Here is an 18,077-nt window from a genome sequence, read left to right on the forward strand (position 1 = left end):
GATTCCATCAGAATAGGATGTAAACTAGGTCATGACTAAAGATATGTTTTATCATAAAAGGAAACAGAAAAATTGTATTATTGTCAGTGAAGCTTAACAGTGTTTTCCTACTGTGAGATGTCGTGTCTTATATATAGGGGAAAAAAGTTTAGACTTGATTATTTCTTGTGAAGATTGAATTGGTGTATGGAGGAATATTTGCTTACTGTGCTATTTTGAAAGTTTTTGCATCTAAGAAGTTGGTGTTTAATGATTTTTGGAGGCATAAATCAAGTGTTAATTTCTTTAAAAAGTTTTGCTGTTACTGTTAATAGACTTTATGCCATGTCCTTGGTGAATATTATACTCCTACTGTAAAATGTGAAATAAATGTAGAAGGAAAAGAGAATCCTGTTGATCACACTTCTGAATGTCAAGAGTCTCAATTTCAAGATTACAGATGTAAAGTTCAAGGTAATAAAAGCTTACCACATTATTGAACTGTGTTGAATTTCCTAATTAGCAGCTTTCACCTTTAACAATGATTCGATCATTTGAGGCCAAGTTAAGTTTCTCAAGTTGAATTTGCCTTTTCATTATTTATAAGACCTTATATTTAATATATATCTGTTGCTTTTATTAGCTGTGAAGGTTGTTGAAGCTTTCCATACATTTCCTTTTTCCTGTATTTGTTGAATGTGTTTATGTCAATGGTTATTTTAAAAACAAGTAAAAAAAATTTGAGAAATAAGAAACAATGTTAAGAAATATTTGCCTTAGTGTAAGTTCAGCATTAGTTTCACAAAATTGACCATCAATTATTTTTTTATTGTTCTTCACAGGAAGAATATTTCCTAGCCTTATCTGTTTGTGTCCAAATTATTGATTCCCAAAAGAAGTTAATATGCTGTAAAGCAAAATTGTTAAGTTATCCTTGTAATAAGTCCTTCACATTAATGAGATTTTAATTTTAGTTTCAAAGTACATGAGGTTTATTTCTAGTGGACAGTTTTCTCAAGATGAATATTTATTGGAAGATGCAGAATTTTACTATGGACTGAAATTATATAATTATTTGGTTACCATCTAGACTTTCAAGAAAACATGCAAACTCTTCTCAATCAAGTAAAAGAGGAATACAACAAACTCTTGGTGCTTCAGACACGAGTAAACAAGGTTTGTAAAGTGGAAAATATATTTAGAATATTTTTACGTGTTGTATTACCTGACTTTTGTAAGCTGCTTTATGTGAAAGTTAACAAGGGGCCAGATAGCAGTTAGGCTGGCCATCGCCCACCTTGCCGTCCTTGGGGTGGTTCCTGACCCCATCTTTCTGCCAGTAGAGGCCCTTTCTGCCACTGGCAGGCAGTGATGCTGACCCACGCAGCGCACATGGGAGGCCTGGCTTGCCATCCCAGCTCCAGCTTCACTTTTCCTCCACCCCCCCACCCCCGTGAGGGCAGTTATCTGGGGACTGAGCTGGTGGGTAGCAGCTCTCCACTTCTGTCTGTGTGCCTCCTTTTAAAGAAAAAGTAAACATGAAATAGATTAGGAAAAATGCTGTAAAGAACTTCAGCGCCATGAAAGGATTAAGGAATTTCTGCAAATTGAGTGTTTAATTTCTTTTGAGAGATTTTTGAAATCATGATAAAATATTTTGTAAGCATTTCAACAGGTAATATTTTTTAAATTTTTTTTTCTGTTTTAGAGAAGCTTGATGATTAGATATTTAACACATAGTTCATTAGTTTCACACTGTTATATCAACTTTATTTTCAAGCAGTTTTAAAAATGTATTCTTAGAAAATAAGAGTCTACATGGCATGGAAACTTATGAACTATATCAGAAAAATAAAGCATATATTAGCATTGATATGTGTATAATTCTCATGTTAAGAAATATCTTTCTGGGTTCTGTTTCATACCAATTTATATTAAAATGCTTAGGCAGATCTGAAATGTTTAACTGATAGGCAGTGAAAGCTGCATTGCTAATGAGGAATATTTGGTTAAAATTCTGCTCTTCCCTTTGTGGCTCTCTCCCTTTCTTGCTCCCCGTTCCTTTCTGTATTATTACACACAACCTTATCCAGCTTTTATTAAAATCTGATGCTTACTCCTGCGTCTTGTAGGTAATTAAACAGGAGGGCCAGTAGGCAGATTCAGACCCTTTTCTAACTGGGCATTTCTGTACTATTCCTTTTTGCTTTCCTTCACAGTGTACTGTCTTCATTGCATTGTTTGCTTGCCGGGACCCCGGCCTTCCACACCTGTGGTCTCTCTGCTGCCCTGGTGTGGGCTGCATGTGCCCTTCTACCCTCCTCCTCCTTGGCTTCTAAGGGCCGCAGGACCCTCAGAGGGTCGTCATTGAGTGACCTCGCTGGGCCCTCAGGGTCGCTTGAAGTGTCTTTGATGTTCATGCTGTCATTGCCTCTTCAGTTAGCGTCCTTCAGCCTTCCATAGCCCTTGTGTGTTGCACTCAGAGCCGCCTTTAGCCCTCACGTCTCTGAGTGTATTACTTCAGCTGGCTTACTCAGGACCGTGTGCGCTACTTTCAGCTTCATCCTGTCCCAGAAGTTACTCTTTTTCATTAAAGAGGTTATTTTATTTCTTGTACTCCAGTTGATATCCTCTTTCTCTTGATTGCAGAGATTTCTTTTGTGTTTCCTCCCTACTTATTGTTTTCGGGCAAATTTTTCTGTTTTTCTCTGTTTCTGTCATTGTTTTCTCTCTCTGCTTCCTCTTCATGTTCCTCGTCTCTAGAACATAACTGATCCCCTCTCAGTGTGACACTTCCCTTTGTCTGTTGTCTGAGCTTCTCTTTCTTTTTGAATCACATGTAGACAGAATTTCCCATCGCTCACCTCTCCCTGTCTCGGTCAACAAGCTTTCAGCTTTTACTTCTCTGACCTTGCCTTGACAGAAGTCATGTAATTCCTTAATTATCACCTTTCTGCTTTCTCTCCATTCTTGTCTCCCCGCTCTCCAGGGTAACACGTATGACGTAGTATGGGAAAGCGCACAATAACAAGCAGTGCACATAGGTATTTGCCGCTTGGCCTAATTCTTTTTAAGACAGCGAGCAGCAGCAACAGCTTGCATCGACGAGAGACACCTCGCTTCCCTGGTTCCAGAATGTGTGCATCTTTACTCTGGAGTACCGACATCCAACAAGTTCTTCCAATTTTATTTAAAAACTTTGGCCACCAGATTTTTGATTGATTTGGTTGGCACAAAGGGGTGTGCGATGGTTAACTAAAGGTCAGGGTGCTTGTTTCCCAGTCCACTTCCTCATCCTTACCACTGTACCTTTTTCTCTGAACCTCAGGCCCCTCCGTGTTCCCGTAACCAGGAAGTCAGTTTGGGTCTTGGGTCTCCCACATGGATGGCAGGGTCTCAGCCACCTGTCTCCCATAGTCTCCCAGGCAGCTGGGTTCAAGAGCTGAAGTTGAGAATCAGATCCAGGCACCATGCTGTAGGATGCAGTGTCTTAACCGCTATGACAAATTGTCACCGTATTCTCTCATTTTAGGTGAGCTATGAGAAGACAGGAGTATACTGGAGGTTGCAAATGTAGTGCTTGCATAAACTGCTCATGAAATAAGAAGGTTGAGTGAATCCTGGAGAAGCACTCAGAGGGGCAGAGCCTGCTCAGCTTCATTTTCTTCATTTTGAATGGGGCCTCATGTTGCTATCCTTTAAACTTATGAATTTTATATGAAATCTGTTGCTTTTAAAAATATTATGAGATAGTCTAAAACAGTTTGGGGGTTTTGTTTGTTTTTTGAGTTGAGGGACAGTTCAAAGAAGCTCAACAAAAATAGTTTTGTCTCTAAATGAATGCATCTTTTACCCTGGATTTAAAGTGCAGGCTCAGGGATTAACCCAAGCCGTGCAGTGGCTTGACCTGTCTCCTTGCTGACTTAGTGACTGTAGGATCAGTTGAGCTGTTTCTTTCCTTGAGTGGCCTGTCTTGTGCTGCCCCTCTGGGTATAGCAGAGGAGTCTGCGCTTGCTTCCCCTCCTCCCTGGTTTCTAGGCCTCTGTGCTGGTCGGTCCCATCATAGAGGTAAGAGTCAGGCATCCAGTTGGAAATCTGCTTTCAAAGGCCATCTGTTGCGTCTCAGCGCATGGAAGTTTGAATTAAGTGACATCTTACCCTTAAAATGGCTGTTCCTCGCTTCTCCGTTTGGAGAATGACATCCAACCAGAAGCTTGGGTTTTCTTAAAATTTCTCTCCCCAGACCATTAATCTTGCCCCATACATAAATATATTCTGAAGGGAGTACAAAAGAAAGATAAATGCCTTGTTCTCAGTTATCCCATTAGCACAGTGAGCCATGCTTTCTACTTAGCTGGGTTTTACATTATAAGGAATTGTTTATTCCTCAAGTTCCAAATTCCAGGCAAGGATCAAACTTGGAAGCAGACCTTTCTCAACAGAGGCTTTCTCACAGCTGCTGTGCTAACTCTTTTCAGCACAGTAGGAAATAAGCAGATTTCGTATTTTTAAAAAAGATTGTGTATTTGAAAGGCAGAGTTACAGAGAGAGAGGAGAGAAAGAGAAACAGATCCTACATCCGCTGGTTTACCCTCCAGTTGGCTACAGTAGCTGGGCCTGGGCCGGACTGAAACCAGGAACCTGGAACTCTATCTGGGTCTCTCACGTGGGCAGTCATGGCCCAAGCACTTGGGCCATCTTGTGGTGTTCTCCTGGGAGCATTAGCAAGGAGCTGGATCGCAAGTGGAGTAGGTGAGACTCAAACTGATACCGTGTGAGATGACGAGCATTGCAGGTGATAGCTTAAACCACTGTGTCACCACACTGCCCTGTGGATGCCATGCTGTGATAGAGCATCTTCACTACAGTTTGCAGAGGCATCTAAAGTCTGGTTGGGATCGAGATCAAGCTGGTAACGTAATCCTAGCTGTTTAGTGAACACCATTTTCGTTTACTTATTTGGAAGTCAGAAAGGCAGAGAAAGAAGAGTAAGTTCTTCCTCACGTAAGCCACCTGCACTACTGTAAAATGCTCCGATCTTGTGACACCTTTGGCGTGTTCTCTGTGCTGGTCCTTCCTTCAGCCCCTCGTCCCCAGGCTGCCTGCTCTGCATCACCGCTGTTGACCGTCTCAGACGTTTTTCCTTTGTTTGCTAACACCTGTACAAACTTGTGCTTTTGGTTGCTTTAAATACTTGATTATCCCTTTCTTACTGTTCCCAAGGCTAATTCTGCAAATTTATACTTGTATCACATTACTTTTTGTGTTATTAAAAATATTTTTTCTGATTCTTTAACTGGATTTGAAGCAGTTCAGCATTAGAGAATCTTTTATTTCCTCCCCTTAGCACAGTGCTGATTTAGCATGTGACAAAGATTTGTTGAAGGAATTAGGTGAAGATTATAGCATGATTAGTCAGGAACCTTAAGGATTTACCTCATGCTCTGTTTTGGCTGTGGAAGCAGAAGTGAGATTCTCTTGAAATATGCAGGTGACAGAGTCAGAGTGGGCTGGAAAGGACTTGCAGAGAAGGCCAGCTGCTTGCGAATCATTCTAACCTGTTGATCATCTATCCTGCCAGGATGCTCTGCTCATCCAGTCCTCCTTGACCCGGATTACAACCCCTCCTCCTAATATCGGCATTATCTTCCCTGCTTGGGCATAGGTTCTCTCACAGATGCTGTTGTTCTTCCACTTAGCTTTCCCAAATCATTACCAAAAGCATTTGAGATCCAAAATGAAGTTTGACTTCCTTGTAATTACTGAAATCCACATCAGACTTCCTTCTGTCTCAGCACTACTTTAGACAGATTTCATAATTCAGCATTTCTCATCATGTGAATATATTTCTCCCACTAATTGATAAAATCTGTAAGGACAAGTATACTCACACCTATTTTACTAATTTTATGTTCTTACTCCCCTTTCTCCCTTGTCATAATGTATACTATTCACTATTTTGTGAATGGACAAATTAATTCCAAATATCTTCAACATTGCTGTCTGGTTTTAACAGTGAAAAAAATAGGATTCTATTTTCATTATTTTTGTTGTTTGTGTTTACTGCATAGAATAGCATAGTTTTTTCAGTTATTTAGTTGTGTGTAGTCTGGATGGGTTTCAAAAATTTCATGAAAAATTTAGATTATATTTTAATTTTAATTTCACTTTCCCATGTAATTTAGAAACCCTTTGCATATATTCAGTGATAAATAATTTATATTATCATGCGCTGATCACCACCACATCAGTAATGTTCCCCCCAATCCCGTCATGTGTAGTCTGAAGCTCACCCACACCCTCAACTTCTATAAACCCCCCATATTAGGAGTATTCCTACATCAAATTGCGCCAAGCACCTGATTGTAACCCCAAATTCCTCAAAACTCTTCTCCTAACAACTCATGGATAGCTCTTCACATAACATACCACCTCATACCCCCCCTCTGACGGGGCTACAGTTATTCATCACTCGTTGTCCTCAAAGAGAGTATGCCGATATACCACTATCCCCCCCCCCAAGATTCTTGCACCCAGTCAGTCCGTCACACTGTTGCAACATCACATCTTAAACAATACAATAAGAAAAATAATGAACCTCTAACCTTGATTTCCGGGCTCACTGGATTGTGTATCAATGTCACAAGCCTTTTTTCCCTCCCCCTCCCCTCTTCCTTCAATAGCTTAAGGGACAGCCAATCGACGTGTGACACTTGATATTTGCGGAAAACCACTCACATTACCTAAAAGAGGACCCATTCCTTGTCCCTTCACTCTCAGATGAGCAACTTACAAGACATTGGTAAGTTTTCAACATATACATATATCTTTAAATCACTGCTTCAAAAAGGTCCCTGGCTCTCATCTGAAGGTAAACTTTTACCCACCACAGCTCTGTCCAGTGTCCCACTCCCCAAATGGCCGTAGTGCCTGGAGCTAAGCCAATCCGAAGTCAGGACCCAGAAGCTTCTTCAGGGTCTCCTGCTTGGGTGCAGGGTGTCAAGGACTTGGCCCAATATCTCCACCTCCTTTCATCGTGCCATTTAAGCAGGCGAGCCTGGCTGCCACCTGGAAGCACCTTAGGACGTGTACTGCCATTCTGATATGTAGACCTGGCCTATTAAAGCCACGATTAGTTCTAGCAATTGAGTCCATCGTGGCCATGCCCTCAAATTATCTTATGATTACCACATGACACGGGTACTCCTTTCCTGGCTCCTCTATGCTGAAGTACAAGTTTCCATCCCTTTTTTACATTCTGATTCTAACTTGTTTTAAATTTAAAGACATAAAATTGTTCGGATTAAGGGTGTTACCACTATGAGGAAAGAAAAAATGATCTTGAATTATACTGTTTTCTTTTTATCAAATTAGTTCAATTTTAAACATGAGTTTTTACTGCTTAAAAGGCTTTTTTCACACAAGGATGAAGTTTTCTGTGTTTACAAATAAAGGATTGTGGTATTTCCCTAAGAAATTTGTATCCAGCACTTTGTTCTGCTTCTATGGTAGGTGTCAGTCATGGAGGCAGGTTACCCTCTCAGCAAGCCTCTGGACGGATGAAGCAACTTGGAGATGAAGTCCAGCAACTGGAGCACTCCAGATCCCCTTTGCAGCCACAGTCGGAAGAGACTGATGGAAACTCTGGGGCCCAAGTCCGCTGTTTGCAGCAGAGGCTTCACCCTATTCAGCCAAGGTAGCCCTCTCCTTCCGGCCCCAGCCAGCAGTGTTTGTAGCTATAACATCTGCAGCATCACCCAGAGAATTCTTTTTCTTTCTTTTTTTTACTTTGAATCTAATTTTCATTTATTTATTAACAGACACAAATTGTATAGGTTTATCATCATCTTGTTTTACAGCATATGTACTTCAAGGAATATCAAAATTTAGCTAATAGGCATTTGCATTTCATCACAAATCACTTTTTTTTGTGATGACAACACTTTAAATCCACTCTCTCAGCAATATTTTTCTCTTTTTAAAAAATAATCATTTTATAACACAGTTCCATAGGCTCTGGGATTTCTCCTCCTTCCCACCGCAGATCCTCTTCCCCCCACTGGTTTCCCCTCTATTATTACAATAGTGTAGTGCTTCAAAAACAGTCAAAATCCATCATTCTACTATTTAAATGTATCCTGACATTGTCGGTGTGGATAATGGCAGAGTCTAGCATCGTATTGTCAAGATATATTTAAAACTTACATTGGAAATCCACCTTTGATTTGAAAGTAGAGATGTTTACTGCATTTTATCTTCACACTTGGATATAATGGTCTCTATTGTACATTTCCTTTAAATACTGTGTTGGTTCTTGTAAGTTCAGCAAAGAGATAAGATATGCCACATTTTAAAGAAATAAAGGCAGGAGATAACATCTTTGAAATGTGGAAAGTATCTTTTTAAATGTTATGGGCAGTTATGGGCAGGCAGAGAGAGAGAGCTCTCCCATGTGCTGGTTCACTCTCCAAATGGTGCAACAACCAGGGCTTGAGCCAGGCTGGGGGCAGAAGCTTTTTCCAAGCACTTGGATTATCTCTTGCTGCTTTCCCAGGCCATTAGCAGGGAGCTAGATTAGAAGTAGAGCAGCTCCATCATGAACTGGCATCTAGGTGGTGGCTTTAACCACTATGCCAGCCCTAAAATGTGGAAAATAAATGTTGGTATAAACCAAATAACCTTTTCTGTAAGAATTTTACTCCCACAGTTACTCTACGAAGATTCTAGGTTAAATCAGGTCTCGTGCTTATATTTATCATATATTCTTTTCACATATTTTATATATTCTTTGCCACTTTGATGTGGAGGGTTTGCAGGGAGTCTAAGGGTTTTTCACATGCTCTTTAAATTGTCTCTGCATGACTGTCTCCTGCTGTAGTTCACCACGAGCAGAGTAGAGCTCTGCATCTTCTAAGAACTGCTGCTGCCATCACAACCCTTTCCTACCCTTCTTCAGTCTGTCGCAATCCTGTCTCGCCACCTTTAAGGTGCAGATGAGCTGCGCCTGCTCCTCCTTCCCCCCCTGGTCCCTGCCCCTCACATCTCACCCGGATTACCCGGACTTCCCTGAAGTCTGTTTCACCATGACCCACACAGGTGCCAGAACATGCTCTGAGTTTAGGATGGGTAGTGTAACTCCTGTGTTCTTCCCTTGCGGGGCCTTACTGGGCCCTACATGATGTGTTCCTTTGCCTCTCTGACTGTCATCTCTACCGAGTCACTCGTTGCTTCACCGAGCTCAAATCGTGCACTCTTCCGGGGTCTGTGAATGAGCGTGTTGCTGCGCTTCTGCTGTGGACGCTTCTCATTGGCTGTTTCTTCCACCTAGAACCATCTTGCTCAGATATTTGCATGCGAAACGTCCTCACTGCCTGCGGGTCTCCTGTCTCTGTGTTCTCCTGAGCCCTGTTTTCGTTACCCCACATGAGTCTCCAGAATTGTGTCTCATAGATTCCTACTTAATTTTCTGTAGAATGGCACAAAGGTGATATGTTGAAATATCATTCAGTTGTGTTACTTTTGCTTGGAAAAATGAGTTAAATATGATTTTGGCTTATAATGTCTAAAAACCCTTGACTCCCATTTGTGTCTCCCTTACCCCAGTACACATTTCACATATGATATAAATTCTGAACAAACAGTAATTAACACACACAATAATACTTTTTTTTTAAATTTATGTTTAGCTTCTCCAATGGTTCAACAGTAATTGTGGACTCAGATGTACAGAGAACAATGTATCCTGGAAATTGTCCAGAAGACAGTACTGATGGTACAGTAGAGGTATTTAGTTTTAATCTTTAAACTATTAGGTACACTGGTTTTATTTTTCTTTTAATTTTTGTATCTGTGATTTAGTAAATAGTTGCTGAGAAGTGAATAGTTGCTGAGAAGTAGGCATAATAAATATTAGGCTCTCTTGAATAAAAGAATGTATAGGTAAAGATGGGAAGCTTAAGTTGAGACTCCCCAGCATATGGCAAGGTTTGATGTGTGCTGTGTTTCTGATTGGCTTCTGTGTCCTGTTCAACACAGTTCTTCCAACTGTGAGGTGTAGGGTCATGCCAACTCTACAGCAGGATTTAGGAATCCCCCAAATCTAAGATGCCGAGGCCAAGGTAGACGATAAGGTCCTGCAGCGCAGTACATCCTGTGGGAAAGTTGCTTGAGTCCCCTGCTGCCTGGCCTCACCTTTGGCATTCCCAGTTCCTCAGAGCTGCACCTCGAGACCCCTGTCTGATCCTCCTCCGTAGATTTTAGATTTCTGAATCCTAGAGGAAAACTAGAATTTGTATTTTGCTAAGACTGCATAGAAAATTTGTAAGAAAGCGATTTCTTTAAAACTTTCACAGAATAGAAGTTTAAAAATAAATGCTGAGTATTTAGTGTAAATAAACATGTCATTTTTCTTTTAAATTTAGTTTTCTGGAGAATCTCAAGTGAAACCAGAAACAAATATGGTTAAGATGCTGGAAAAACAGTACCAAGAACGATTAGAAGAAGAAGTAGCTAAGGTAAATTTATGGTTTATCTGGAAGATTATGTTGCTGGACATAACTTTTCAGTTTTCAGAAAATGTAGATTTTTTGTGGAATGTCCTTTTAACTGTATGTTTCTATACATTTCATATTTACATTTTCAGGTAATGCTATCACCTAGAGTTGCCTTTAGGTGAAGTGTTCTGTAAATTTTTCTTTGAGAAGGAGAGGAGGAGATGTTAATCTCTGTATATTACCTTCTGGATAGTAATTGCAGGTACTAAGGCAGGATTACCATGGAAAGTTAACTCCTGGCTAAATGCAGGAGCTTCTCAAAGTGAGTTTCACTTAGGCTGCTTATCCCTACCTGCTACCCAGGCTCATCCTTTAAGTTCTTGACTGTCATTCTGTATAACCTGCTGGTGTATGATTCCATTTCTTATGTCTTTGTTTATCCTTCCGAAATGCATATGCCTAACTGGGTATATGTTAAACTGTTGAATTGTAACTTTGCTTGTCATTTTTTATAAGAAACTGTTACAATGTAATAATCACAGTGGAGCATATATAATTTAAAAGGATGTATTTAAAAGGGGTTGAATTAACAGGACATAAAGGAAATGTATAAAAAAGTTAGGGCAAATCTAAATGAGGTTAAGACCCAAAGAGAGATCCGGGCATAAAGATTTACTTATCATGTCTGAGATGAATATACTTAGCTCCTGGAAAGAAGTGAAAACTGAAATGTTGTGATTCCATCGCTGTCGTTGCTAACATGTACGGAGAGGAGAGACAGAGGGGAAGATCTGTCCATTGATTCACTCCCCAAGTGACCTCGTTGGCCGGTGCTGAGCCAATCCAGACCCAGGAGCCCAGAGCCTCTTGCAGCTCTCCTACATGGGTGCAGGATCCCAAGGCTTTGGGCCATCCTCTATTGCTTTCTCGGACCGCAAGCAGGGAGCTGGATGGGAAGTGGGGCTGCTGGGATTAAAACCAGCACCCATATGGGGTCCTGGTGTGTGTAAGGCAAGGACTTTAGCCACTAGGCTATCGCACCGGGCCCTCATTGTTTTGTTCTTAGGGGAATGCAGGTTTTCTCTTGCACTTGGATCTTATATAAAATTCTCAAGTGGATTGTTGAATCAGGGCATGATAGCATAGTAGTTAGCCTGAGGCTTGGTATTCATTGTGTCATATTAAATGCTTGTTTTTCTGGACTGCTGCATTTGTGACCTTAGGAAAGTTACTTAGCTTCTGAATCTAATTTATCAATAAATCAAAAGAGAAGACTAATAAGAATAGTAGTAATTCTTGTAAGGATTCAGTAAGTATTCAGTACATTTTCAGTACATATGGAGCATCCAGCAGACCAGTTGGTAGATAGTCAGAGCTCATAAGTAACATTATAACACAGTCCCACTGCTGGAATCACAGTGATGGTATGATGATATTTTGTAAAACACTTACCCAAGCTGATAGCGACACGCCCAAGCACAGGTCAGTGGGAGAGAACCTAAAGCTGCCGAGGTGCTGTGGCCGAAGGGATGGCGTTCAGGTGCCAGCATCGTGCTGCATTAGCATCAGGTCACCTGATGAGCGTCTGCTGTGCTGTGCAGCACCCTGTGGTGTCGGAAAAGATCAGAAGCATTTCCTGAAAGCACAGGCTGTCAGAGGTCCGGTGCACTTTGTGATTCTCCACTTGTGATTGGGTACTTACTATAGAAAATAGATGCTCAGGGACAGACTGCTGGGGACTGTGCCGGGTGCTGAGGCATAGCAGACGAACTCCTTCCTCCCATAAGCCTGGTTAGTACAGTCAGAAAGCATACGGATGTGTGTAAGTACTGTGAAGGAGACAGACTAGGACAGTCTGGGACCGGGTTTTGACACGGGGTATCACAGAGGGCCTCGCTGTTGAAGCGGCTGTAGAGAGAAATCTGACAGAGGTGAATCAGGAAGAGATCATGTTGAAGAATTTTGACAAAAGTAAAAAAGAGAAAATCAGGAGCGACAACTGTGTCGTGAAAAATAAAAGTAAAAGGAGAGAGTGACTAAAAATAAAAAGTCGCTAATTAATCAAGAGTGGGCATTTGGCCTCGTGGGTGAAGAAGCCAGCGAGAGACCCACTTCCTTTACCAGAGTGCCTGGGCTGGAGTCCTGGCTCCGGCTCCGGCTGCGTCCTGACACACACCGTGTGTTAGAGCAAGGATTGGCTTAAAAGAGAAAGTTACTAAGGTCTCCAAGAGATGACGAACAGACTTGGCTAGAATCTGAGAAGGCTGTTGGCCCAGAGACTGACTCCTATGAATTGAAAGGTGGTTTTATTCAGTCCTGCAGCCCCCATCTTCATGGAATGTGTTTGTGAAAAATGTTTTGAAATCATGGCATGGATTTGTCTCTGTTTCAGATTTTTAACTGAATAAAAGAAGAAGAAATGCAGGGAAAGGGGCAAGAGCTCCTTTTTGAATATTAGTTATTGAATATTGATTGAGCAAGTAGAAAAAACGCAGTTGCTGTTTATTAAGGACTCTACTGGAATGTGAAAGATGACCAAATGGTAGTGTTTGGAGAGGAAAAGGGGACTTACAAATGAAGTGTTTGACTCATTAAGTGCAAATTTTGTCTGTTTCTCAGGGCATGTGTGTGTGTGTGTGTGGGTGGGAGGGGGCTGTATGGTATCTTTAGGACTCAAGTAGAGGAATTTTTAGGGCCTGGCATGATCGCTCAGTGGCTAAATCCTCACCTTGAATGCCCTGGGATCCCATATGGGCACCAGTTCCTATGCCTGTTCTTCCATTTCTCATCCAGCTCCCTGTTTGTGGCCTGAGATACAGTAGAGGATGACCCAAAGCCTTGGGACCACACCTGCATTTGAGACCTGGAAGAAACTCGTAGCTCCTGACTTCCGATCAGCTCAGCTCAGCCATTGTGGCCACTTGGAGGTGAACCAGTGAATAGAGTATCTTTCTCTTTGTATCTCTTTCTCTGTGTGAATTTGCCTTTCTAATAAACAATGAAAATAGACCTTTTTAAATTAAAAAAAAAAAAGAAAGAAAATTTTATTTGAAAAAGAGAAAGATCTTCTATCCACTGGCTTACTCCCCAAGTGTTCAGAGCTGGACCAGGCCAAAGCCGAGAGGTGGTAACTTGCTCTGGATTTCCCATGTCAGGAAGCGGAGACCTAACTGCTGGGCCATCGGCTGCTGCCGGGAAGGAAGCCAGACTGGAGTGCTGGCCGAGGGTAGGGGCGGCTCAGGCAGCGCCTTCACACTGTGGCAGACCCCTCCCCACCATGTTTGTATTGTATTTTGCATGTTTTGAACATTATCTTGTTATAATCCTCTGGAGAATATCAGTTTTTGTAAAGAACAGGCCATTGATTCCATTGAGTCCAGAAGTTAGTTTTGTTTATCCTTCTGCATGCATATCCCTTTCCTCAGTTTTGGCCCCTCTTGAAGCTCCTTGCCTCTGTGGACATTGCAGAGTTCTCAGGTAGCTGCTCTACAGTTGCATCTGGAGTGTTTAATTGTAATTAGTTGGCGAGAGAGTTACAGTAGGTTTGCTTTGTGCTGCCTAGAACCAGAAGTCTGGTTGGTGTCTTACGTCACTACACAATATGAATTCCACATATTTTTAAGAGAATGCTTTATTGACCTAATGTTTTTTGCATCTTGGCCTGGCCTAGATTTTTTTTTCTTTTTATTTCTTTTGCTATTCACCCGTTGAGCAGTAGGCTTTGCTTTTGTTTACCTTTGGCTATCAAGAATAGTTTATTGACCATGTGAATTTGCTGTTTTTATGTCAGAACTTTGATGATAATCTGCCGTTGTTTTTTTTAAATTCTTTTTCTACAATGAATGTCCTTGTCAGATCATACGTAATGTATCTTTCTTCTTTGGAAATATTTAAGATCTCATGATTTTTGGTATTCTATTTGACCTCTTACAATTCGTTCATATTCTTGGATGTGGAATCTTCTATAATATTTCAGCCTACATTTGATAAAATGATGTCTTTTCATTTTCCAGTTATATCCTCTAGGAGTTTTGATTAGATATCAGTAGACCATTCTTACTCTGTTGTTTGTATCACTTTGCTTATAAGTGCAATAACAGTGCTTACCTTGCAGATATAATGAGAATTAATTGAACTTGTGCAGGGCACAGTGAGAGTGGCCACCTGTGTTGAGTCTCTTGCCATGGTTGGGTTAGCTTTCCCATGCAAATGCTGCAGGAAGGAAGGCCGTGGGAATCAGTTCCCCAGACAGGCACATCGTGTTCAAGTCAGGAAGTGAAAGAGGCATACATTGCTGTGCTCCATGTCAATGAGGAAAACAGGGAAGCTTGTGGCTCAGTAGACATACAGGTTTCTAACCCAAGATAGGCATTATCTCGGAATTAAAGTTCAGTTACATGGGAGTCGGAGAAGGCTGAAGGTCAGCGGGCATTGAAGTATCTGATCACGTGTGTGCTTTCTCCTGGACTCCAAATCCAGTTACGTGACCTGAACCAATAAGGAAATCAGGTAGAAAAGGCTGAACGTTACACAGCACAAAATGTCTCTAACCCCAGGCACTTTTTGCCTTGGCTTACAGACTCCACACTTCTCTCATCGCAAGTTTTCTATGAAGATGTCACTTGAAATAAACTTAGCCCCACAGTCAGTTCTCAGAGACCTAGACACCTGTCAGCCAAGTCTGCTGTTTGAATTTGCCAAGTAACTGTGTTTGTAAGAACTGGAATAAGTAGTGTTTTGTGATCAAATTATAGCTGCTAAGTTGAACAGGATTATGTTTAAATGTATATAAATCATACTTAAAAATAATACAAATAAAGTATATCACATCTGGAAATTTATTGTGAAGAAGTAAAGAATTTGAACAGTAATGCAATTATTAAAAAGATTTCATCACAATGGCATTTAAGATAGTATAATAGTGGAATTAGTCTAAATGTCCAGTGGTGAAAAATGATAGAATAAACTTCTACATCTATACAATATGAAACTTTAAACACTTAGGAAATTGTATAGAAATGTATTTCTTGATTTGAGAAGATATTTAACATTGTTAAGCTGAAGGACCCAATTATAATATTCAAGCATGATCACATTTTTATAAAATGCATGTTCATATCTATGAGTAAACTTAATTGAATTAACAGATAGAAATGAAAATATGAACTTTATTTCTTAACATAAGATCTTTTGGATTCTTTGTCTTCAGGATGCCACTGGTGAGACCCTGTCTTGTATCCTGTTCGCAATTCTTAAACTCTTGATCCCAGTGTTGTAAAATTTTCCTAAAAATCTCTGGTCTGCAGAGGAAGGAGAGGAATACCATTGTGTTCTTAGAATTGTTTCTACAAATTACATTGAATTTTTTAAATACTAATTTAAATTTTTAAAAAATCTCTGGTTTGTCTGCAGCTGGTCTGGGCACAATACTTTGGGCGTACAAGCAGTGAAGTGTGCGTTACTTTAATGTTTCAGTCAGAATTGTGTCAGCCGAGCCAGTTGAGATGTCTGTGGTGGTAGTTTTGGTTTCTGCTGTTCATCCTCTTTAATCTGGCGTGAGCAAGGGTCCAGGTTTTCCTCACCAGTAGGTGGTCAGTCCTCTCCAGCGGGCTTCATCTGTGGCATTATCTGGTCACCCACTTGTAAACTCCTGATTGGGGGGTGGGAATTTTTGCCATAAACATTTTGTAGAGCACCAAGGATTTCACTGTTTTTCTACACCGCACATTGAAGATTTGTTCTTTAATCGTTGCAGAATTCTTGTTGCTCTGAGACAGGCTCTTTTCAAACTGATGTCTTATTCTTCTAAGTGCCTGAAACTATAATCCTATGCAACATACTGAAATAAGTTAGTAAGAGTTTATCTTGCTGCCAATTTTCCTTGGATGTTTTGAAGAGTCGTCATATTTGTAAAGAAAAGAAAGGTTTATTGAAGTGTGTATAGTGAATTTTTCTTGGAAGAAATAAACTTTTATTCTCTAATTTTCATCTTGAAATTGTTTTGCTATTTCTACTAAGAAAAATATGCTTCTTTGCAGAGTCAAGCAGTAAAATAAATGACATTATATTCATTGCAAAATAGTCTGTCTCTGTATCACTTTGTCATAGGATTACTTTTGCTTTTAAAACCATCATGTCTCATTTTTTTTTCTATTTCTTGAAGTTTTAGGGGAGATACTTGCTTTTATACATTACTTGTATTGATAAATACAATCCTTTTTGGTTTGCTTGCTCTATTTCTTTAGGTCATTGTGTCAATGAGTATAGCATTTGCTCAACAAACTGAACTGTCTAGAGTGTCTGAGGGAGTAGAAAATGGCACCGCATCAGAGCAAGCACACGCTCCCTGTCAGCAGGAAGAACAACATTTTCAGGAAAAGCAGTTACCAAAGGGCCAAGCTGTTCTTCAGGCTTTAGAGGGAACAGATACGAAGCTCAAAGAAGAATTTAAACCACTTAGTAAAGAGTTAGGAGAAGATCGAAAGGAAGTTCTGTTGTCAAATGATGAGGATCTTGCTCACACACTAGACTCAGAGGACCATGAACTGACTATTTCAGAAGAAATGTTCTGCAAAGATAAGACATTTGTAGTCAGAGAATCTGTAAGTACACTCCCCCAAATATATTTTTTTTAAAAACGTACTTACAAACAGACTCTTTTCACCATAAAAAGAAACATGTTACTGCTGCTTCATGAAGGAGCCAAGTATCAAATCTAGTCTTAATGTATTATTCGCATTAGTAGTATTGCTTTATTGGTTGAAGAGTATATGGTCAAGTAGCTTACTACTAAATAAAGCAAGGCTGGTTCCTAATTCTTGTTCGTCTTGGACTTTTTGCATAGTAAGATCTCACTGTACTTCATGCCTATGCTGATTTTGTTTCAGCTAGTTGAAGATTATACTGTGAATTGGCAGAATCTGTGAATAAAAGATCTACTTCATTAAATACAGCATTACAGGGAAGCAACTGCCTGTTTTTATTCTCTATGTACCAATTCTCTGCTTATTCAATAATGATGTTACTCTTCGTGATGTTATGCTTTGTTCCCAAGAAATACTCAGAGAAAACTATCAGCTCTATGAAATTCCAAACTTGTGAGGGAGTTACACAGTTTTTAAATTTACTAGGAACTATTCAAGGCAAAATGATTCTTTTAAGTAGTGTAAATTTTTTTCCTTTCTTTAAAAAAAAAGACAGAATTTATTTATTTAGAAAATCAAGTTACAGAGAGAGGGAGGGAGATCTTACCTGCTGGTTCAGTCTCAGTAGCCTCAGCAGCCAGCCTTGGGTGAGGCCAGAGCCAGGAGCTTCGTCTGGATCGGCCACAGTGGCGGGGACCCAAACCCAAGGGCCGCCTTCCACTGTTTTCCCAGACAGGGAGTTTTACAAGGAGTTGGATTGGAAGTGGTACACTGGGACATGAGCCAGTGACTGTATGGGATGCCAGCAATGCAGGTGGCCGCTTTTTCTACTATGCCACAACACTGGCCCCAGTGGGAGTATTTCTTCAGGAATTTAACCGTTCATTGGATCCACAAAGGAATTGACTCCTTTGGAATGTGAAAACTATAATATAAAGATTTTTATTTCCAAATAAAATAT

The 18,077-nt window shown here is 40.4% G+C and overlaps 1 protein-coding gene across 1 annotated transcript in view; it reads left to right on the forward strand.

Annotated features, from left to right (window-relative positions):
• The window catches only part of AKAP9 (A-kinase anchoring protein 9), a 116,989-nt gene that overhangs the window by 44,972 nt on the left and 53,940 nt on the right, over positions 1-18,077 (forward strand). Inside the window, 8 exon segments of the mRNA XM_040964985.1 lie at positions 315-453; positions 1,070-1,155; positions 6,669-6,710; positions 6,712-6,781; positions 7,492-7,675; positions 9,666-9,762; positions 10,401-10,493; positions 16,718-17,074. Coding sequence (XP_040820919.1) covers positions 315-453; positions 1,070-1,155; positions 6,669-6,710; positions 6,712-6,781; positions 7,492-7,675; positions 9,666-9,762; positions 10,401-10,493; positions 16,718-17,074 — 1,068 coding nt within the window.

The sequence above is a fragment of the Ochotona curzoniae genome, unplaced genomic scaffold, assembly GCF_017591425.1.
Source record: "Ochotona curzoniae isolate NIBS_2020 unplaced genomic scaffold, NIBS_Ocur_1.0 scaffold_3835, whole genome shotgun sequence".
Classification (NCBI taxonomy): domain Eukaryota; kingdom Metazoa; phylum Chordata; class Mammalia; order Lagomorpha; family Ochotonidae; genus Ochotona; species Ochotona curzoniae.